General features: G+C 57.8%; 1 protein-coding gene across 1 annotated transcript in view; it reads left to right on the top strand.

The window, feature by feature from the left end:
• LOC121274718 (phosphofurin acidic cluster sorting protein 1-like) overlaps positions 1 to 7,480 on the top strand; it is a gene marked incomplete at its 3' end in the record, with an annotated part of 94,618 nt that overhangs the window by 11,335 nt on the left and 75,803 nt on the right. The window contains exons 7-11 of the mRNA XM_041182049.1: positions 753 to 846; positions 1,003 to 1,083; positions 4,095 to 4,210; positions 5,705 to 5,831; positions 5,932 to 6,036. Coding sequence (XP_041037983.1) covers positions 753 to 846; positions 1,003 to 1,083; positions 4,095 to 4,210; positions 5,705 to 5,831; positions 5,932 to 6,036 — 523 coding nt within the window. The remainder of the gene's footprint in view (positions 1 to 752; positions 847 to 1,002; positions 1,084 to 4,094; positions 4,211 to 5,704; positions 5,832 to 5,931; positions 6,037 to 7,480) is intronic.

The raw sequence follows: 7,480 nt of genomic DNA, 5'->3' as shown, positions 1-7,480 counted from the left end.
TATGCTAAGCTGTATAGAACCTAGGTTAGGCCAGACTTTGAGTGCTTTGTACAGTTCTGGTCAGCATATTATAAAAAGGATATAGAGGCACTGGAGAGGTTTACAAGTATCATTCCAGAAATCTATGGGTTTACATATCGGGGAAGGATTGATAGGCTGAGGGGTGACCTAATGAAGGTCTTTAAAATTCTGATAGGTTTTGATCGAGTGGATAGAGAGAGAAGATGTTTCCCCTTGTGGGTTGGGGGAGAGACCAGAACTAGGGGCCATCGATATAAGACAGTCACTAATAAATCCGATGGGGAATTCAGGAGAAACTCCTTCACCCAGAGAGTGGGGAGAATGTGGGACTCGCTCCCACAGGGAGAGGTCGAGGTGAATAGTATCGATACATTTAAGGGGGAAGCTGGATAAACACATGAGGGAGAAAGGGATAGAAGGATATGGTGATGGGGGGAGGTGGAGGGGGGGTGGGGGAGAAGTTTCCAGTGGATCAGAAACACCAGCATGGACTGGTTGGGCTGAATGGTCTGTTTTTGCGCTGTCTGTCACAATGTACATAATTCCCATCTCCAGCTCCCCCTGTTCCTCTATAACTTTCCTTCTCACTCTGGCACACATTCTCACCCTGTCTCCCCTCCCTGTCTCTCTCTCTCTCTCTCTTGCAATTTCCCTCTCACTCCATTTCTCTTCCTGACAGTCTCTCTCTCTCTCTCCCTCTCTTTCTCATTTTTTTTTTCTCTCTTCCTCAGGCCGTTTTTCGAGGGGATGTCTCAGTCCAGCTCACAAACAGAGATCGGGAGCCTCAACAGTAAAGGCAGCCTCAATAAGGAGTTAGGCAGCCCGGTGAGTGACACAGTCAATGGTATTCAGGCATCACCTTGGGCTGGGGGTGTTTGAGCTGATGGATCAGGAATTGGGGAGGGTGGGGAGACATGGCCACAGGAAACAGACGCTCTAATATTCCCACTTTTTGCTTTTCCCCATTCCCGTGCCTACCAGCAGGAGGCGCTGCCGTCTGAAAAACTTCGAACGTCCCGCACCAAACTCCAGGAGGAGGTGATGGCAGAGGTCGAGACTCCGGTAAAATACAGCATCAGAACCCTCAGCTCTGGGCGGGTAGGCTCTGTTTTTGAGGTGTCAGCATGTCTCAGTGCGTCCAACCCGCTTTACTGAGTCAGAGCCTCGTGGCACTGAGACACACTCCAGAGGTTGGAGCCCCATAATCCAAGCCAAACACAGTACTAAGGGAACCCTGCATGTCAGGGGGTCAGTGCTGAGGGAGCGCCCCACTGTCGGAGGGTCAGTGCTGAGGGATCACCGCACTGTCGGAGGGTCAGTGCCGAGGGAGCGCCGCACTGCCGAGGGTCAGTGCCGAGGGAGCGCCGCACTGTCAGAGGGTCAGTGCTGAGGGAGAGCCGCACTGTCGGAGGGTCAGTGCTGAGGGAGTGCCGCACTGTCGGAGGGTCAGTGCTGAGGGAGTGCCCCACTGTTGGAGGGTCAGTGCTGAGGGATCACCGCACTGTCGGAGGGTCAGTGCTGAGTGAGCGCCGCACTGTCGGAGGGTCAGTGCTGAGGGAGCGCTGCACTGTCAGAGGGTCAGTACTGAGGGAGTGCTGCACTGTCGGAGGGTCAGTACTGAGGGAGTGCCGCACTGTCGGAGGGTCAGTGCTGAGGGAGCGCCGCACTGTCGGAGGGTCAGTGCTGAGGGAGTGCCGCACTGTCGGAGGGTCAGTGCTGAGGGAGCGCCGCACTGTCGGAGGGTCAGTGCTGAGGGAGCGCCGCACTGTCGGAGGGTCAGTGCTGAGGGAGCGCCGCACTGTCGGAGGGTCAGTGCTGAGGGAGCGCCGCACTGTCGGAGGGTCAGTGCTGAGGGAGCGCCGCACTGTCGGAGGGTCAGTGCTGAGGGAGCGCCGCACTGTCGGAGGGTCAGTGCTGAGGGAGCGCCGCACTGTCGGAGGGTCAGTGCTGAGGGAGCGCCGCACTGTCGGAGGGTCAGTGCTGAGGGAGCGCCGCACTGTCGGAGGGTCAGTGCTGAGGGAGCGCCGCACTGTCGGAGGGTCAGTGCTGAGGGAGCGCCGCACTGTCGGAGGGTCAGTGCTGAGGGAGCGCCGCACTGTCGGAGGGTCAGTGCTGAGGGAGCGCCGCACTGTCGGAGGGTCAGTGCTGAGGGAGCGCCGCACTGTCGGAGGGTCAGTGCTGAGGGAGCGCCGCACTGTCGGAGGGTCAGTGCTGAGGGAGCGCCGCACTGTCGGAGGGTCAGTGCTGAGGGAGCGCCGCACTGTCGGAGGGTCAGTGCTGAGGGAGCGCCGCACTGTCGGAGGATCAGTGCTGAGGGAGCGCCGCACTGTCGGAGGGTCAGTGCTGAGGGAGCGCCGCACTGTCGGAGGGTCAGTGCTGAGGGAGCGCCGCACTGTCGGAGGGTCAGTGCTGAGGGAGCGCCGCACTGTCGGAGGGTCAGTGCTGAGGGAGCGCCGCACTGTCGGAGGGTCAGTGCTGAGGGAGCGCCGCACTGTCGGAGGGTCAGTGCTGAGGGAGCGCCGCACTGTCGGAGGGTCAGTGCTGAGGGAGCGCCGCACTGTCGGAGGGTCAGTGCTGAGGGAGCGCCGCACTGTCGGAGGGTCAGTGCTGAGGGAGCGCCGCACTGTCGGAGGGTCAGTGCTGAGGGAGCGCCGCACTGTCGGAGGGTCAGTGCTGAGGGAGCGCCGCACTGTCGGAGGGTCAGTGCTGAGGGAGCGCCGCACTGTCGGAGGGTCAGTGCTGAGGGAGCGCCGCACTGTCGGAGGGTCAGTGCTGAGGGAGCGCCGCACTGTCGGAGGGTCAGTGCTGAGGGAGCGCCGCACTGTCGGAGGGTCAGTGCTGAGGGAGCGCCGCACTGTCGGAGGGTCAGTGCTGAGGGAGCGCCGCACTGTCGGAGGGTCAGTGCTGAGGGAGCGCCGCACTGTCGGAGGGTCAGTGCTGAGGGAGCGCCGCACTGTCGGAGGGTCAGTGCTGAGGGAGCGCCGCACTTTCGGAGGGTCAGTGCTGAGGGAGCGCCGCACTGTCGGAGGGTCAGTGCTGAGGGAGCGCCGCACTGTCGGAGGGTCAGTGCTGAGGGAGTGCCGCACTGTCGGAGGGTCAGTGCTGAGGGAGCGCCGCACTGTCGGAGGGTCAGTACTGAGGGAGCGCCGCACTGTCAGAGGGTCAGTGCTGAGGGAGCGCCGCACTGTCGGAACGGTCAGTGCTGAGGGAGCGCCGCACTGTCGGTGGGTCAGTGCTGAGGGAGCGCCGCACTGTCAGAGGGTCAATACTGAGGGAGCGCCGCACTGTCGGAGGGTCAGTACTGAGGGAGTGCCGCACTGTCGGAGGGTCAATACTGAGGGAGCGCCGCACTATCGGAGGGTCAGTGCTGAGGGAGAGTCGCACTGTTGGAGGGCAGGTACTGAGGGAGTGCCGCACTGTCGGAGGGTCAGTGCTGAGGGAGCACTGCACTGTCAGAGGGTCAGTACTGAGGGAGCGCCGCACTGTCAGAGGGTCAGTGCTGAGGGAGCACCGCACTGTCAGAGGGTCAGTGCTGAGGGAGAGTCGCACTGTTGGAGGGCAGGTACTGAGGGAGCGCCGCACTGTCAGAGAGTCAGTGCTGAGGGAGTGCCGCACTGTTGGAGGGTCAGTGCTGAGGGAGTGCCGCACTGTCGGAGGGTCAGTGCTGAGGGAGCGTCGCACTGTCCGAGGGTCAGTGCTGAGGGAGCGCCGCACTGTCGGAGGGTCAGTGCTGAGGGAGCGCCGCACTGTCGGAGGGTCAGTGCTGAGGGAGCGCCGCACTGTCGGAGGGTCAGTGCTGAGGGAGTGCCGCACTGTCGGAGGGTCAGTGCTGACGGAGTGCGGCACTGTCGGAGGGTCAGTGCTGAGGGAGTGCCGCACTGTCGGAGGGTCAGTGCTGAGGGAGTGCGGCACTGTCGGAGGGTCAGTGCTGAGGGAACGCCGCACTGTCAGTCTACCTTCCTAACTCTCTACATGTCCTGTACCTCACTCAGATTTCACCATTATCCTGTGCGGTTTAGAATTGGATCCCAATGGCTGAGTATATGTACTGATTTGTTGAATTGTTCCAACAGGAGTTGACTGAACAAGAGTTGCACAGTGAACTCAACACTTCCGGAACCATCCTCGACAAAACCAAACCACTTCCAAAAAGCGGCAAATCAGACTCTCAGATCTTTGCATCTCCCAGGTGACTCTCACTGGGGTACGGGTCCCACACACACTGACTCTCACTGGGGTACGGGTCCCTCACACACTGACTCACTGCGGTACAGGTCCCACACACACTGACTCTCACTGGGGTACGGGTCCCACACAAACTGACTCTCACTGGGGTACGGGTCCCATACACACACTGACTCTCACTGGGGTACGGGTCCCACACACACTGACTCTCACTGGGGTACGGGTCCCATACACACACTGACTCTCACTGGGGTACGGGTCCCACACACACATTGATTCTCACTGGGGTACAGGTCCCACACACACTGACTCTCACTGGGGTACGGGTCCCACACACACTGACTGTCACTGGGGTACAGGACCCACACACACTGACTCTCACTGGGGTAGGGGTCCCACACACACTGACTCTCACTGGGGTAGGGGTCCCACACACACCGACTCTCACTGGGGGTACGGGTCCCACACACACCGACTCTCACTGGGGTACGGGTCCCACACACACTGACGCTCACTGGGGTGCGGGTCCCACACACACTGACTCTCACTGGGGTACGGCTCCCACGCACACTGACTCTGACTGGGGTACGGGTCCCACACACACTGACTCTGACTGGGGTACGGGTCCCACACACACTGACTCTCACTGGGGTATGGGTCCCACACACACTGACTCTCACTGGGGTACGGTCCCACACACACTGACTCTCACTGGGGTACGGGTCTCACACACACTGACTCTCTGGGGTACGGGTCCCACACACACTGACTCTCACTGGGGTACGGGTCTCACACACACTGACTCTCACTGGGGTACAGGTACCACACACACTGACTCTCACTGGGGTATGGTTCCCACACACACTGACTCTCTGGGGTACGGGTCCCACACACACTGACTCTCACTGGGGTACGGGTCTCACACACACTGACTCTCACTGGGGTACAGGTACCACACACACTGACTCTCACTGGGGTATGGTTCCCACACACACTGACTCTCTGGAGTACGGGTCCCACACACACTGACTCTCACTGGGCTACGGGTCCCACACGCACAGACTCTCACTGGGGTACGGGTCCCACACACACTGACTCTCAATGGGGTACAGGTACCACACACACTGACTCTCACTGGGGTATGGTTCCCACACACACTGACTCTCTGGGGTACGGGTCCCACACACACTGACTCTCACTCGGGTACGGTTCCCACACACACTGACTCTCTGGGGTACGGGTCCCACACACACTGACTCTCACTGGGCTACGGGTCCCACACGCACAGACTCTCACTGGGGTACGGGTCCCACACACATTGACTCTCACTGGGGTACAGGTACCACACACACTGACTCTCACTGGGGTACGGGTCCCACACACACTGACTCTCACTGGGGTACAGGTACCACACACACTGACTCTCACTGGGGTATGGTTCCCACACACACTGACTCTCACTGGGCTAGTGGTGATGTGCTGCTATTCTGTATTTCAGTAAGGCTGACATTGTCCATACACCAAAGCACAGGAGGACTCCACTGAAGGACAGACAGGTGTCTCGGGCACAGGGTGAGAGGGCTAACAGCTCTGACAGTGAGAGATCTCCAGAACTCAGTATCCAGGTAACAGGAGCAGGAGTTGCGGTGAATCCCGGGATCGGGGCAGATTTCTTCCCCTGTCGGATATTTCGATGTCGATGTCGTTTTTTAATTCTCCCTCCAGGTTCCTCGTAAAGTGGTTTATGATCAGTTAAATCAGATCCTGGTGTCCGACACCACTGTACCAGAGTCAGTGATCATGGTGAGCGCCGTGGACTGGCAGGGCCAGGTACGTTCTCCAACAGCAGCGCCGTTTCCTGCTGGTTTTTGTTAACCATGGTGGGAGTTGTTTTTCTGCTTCCCATACCACCCTGCCATCCCTTAAATGGAGTTACACCCAGACCAACAGCTGTTGCTGCTACCCCGAACCTCCTCTATCCCCCTTTCCATCGCCTCCTACCCTTACCCCTCCCCAGGGCCAGATTGAACACTGCTGCGAGGCAACTAATAGTCGAATGTCACACTGATATTTACTGTCTGAACTGGCACGTGTTAAATGGCGTGAGATATTGGTACATGGAGCCCCTATTGCAGTGGGAGTCAGAGGGCAATACATGTGTCCAAAGGACGTGTGAAATGGTCACTTTTGTTGGGAAGAATGAGAAGAGACAATAGAAAGTCAATGGTTTAATTATAAACGGGGTAAAGGAATGGAGAGACCTGGGAATGTACTTACACTAATCTTTGAATGTGGCAGCACAGGTTGAGAAAATTGTTAAACAGGCATAGGGGATCCTTGACTTTATAAAGGAATAGAGTACAAAAGCAAGGCTGAGATGTGAAACCCTTTCCAAACACGGGTTAGACCCCAGTGGGAGGATCCTGTCCAATTCTGGGCCCCACACTTTAGGAAGGATGTCAAGGTCTCGGAGAGGGTGCGGGGGGAGATTTACTAGAACGTTCCCAGGGATGAGGGGACCTCAGTTCATGTGGAGAGACTGGGAGAAGCTGGGATTGTTCTCCGTAGAGCAGAGAAGGTTAAGGGGGAGATTGAATCGAGGCGTTCAAAATTAGGAAGGGTTTGGATAGAGTGAATGAGGAGAAAGTGTTTCCAGTGGCAGGAGGGTCGGTAACCAGAGGGGACACAGATTGAAGAGAATTGGTAATAGAGCCAGAGGGGGAGATGAGGAGAATGTTTTTTTTACACAGCGAGTTGTTGTGATCTGGAAGGCGCTGCCTGAAAGGGCGGTGGAAGCAGATTCAATAGGAACTTTCCAAAGGGGAATTAGATAAATACTCGAAAAGGAGAAATTTGCAGGACTGTGGGGAAACTTTCATGTTGCCACCATAGTCACAGTGGGCTGTGTTACCTCATTCCTTGTCTGTGTTTCTTTGTGAAGTGTTGTCACTTCTTAACAATTACGAATACACACACACAGGCTCACATACACACGCAGACACACACATACGCAGACACACACACACACACGCAGACACACACACACGCAGACACACACACACACGCAGACACACACACACGCAGACACACACACACACACGCAGACACACACACACACGCAGACACACACGCAGACACACACGCAGACACACACGCAGACACACACGCAGACACACACGCAGACACACACAGGCTCACATACACACGCAGACACACACGCAGACACACACACGCAGACACACACGCAGACACACACACAGGCTCTCACACACAA

Source organism: Carcharodon carcharias (assembly GCF_017639515.1).
Source record: "Carcharodon carcharias isolate sCarCar2 chromosome 37 unlocalized genomic scaffold, sCarCar2.pri SUPER_37_unloc_2, whole genome shotgun sequence".
Classification (NCBI taxonomy): domain Eukaryota; kingdom Metazoa; phylum Chordata; class Chondrichthyes; order Lamniformes; family Lamnidae; genus Carcharodon; species Carcharodon carcharias.
Note: the sequence above shows the minus strand (reverse complement) of the source record. Positions and strands in the feature narration are given on the sequence as shown.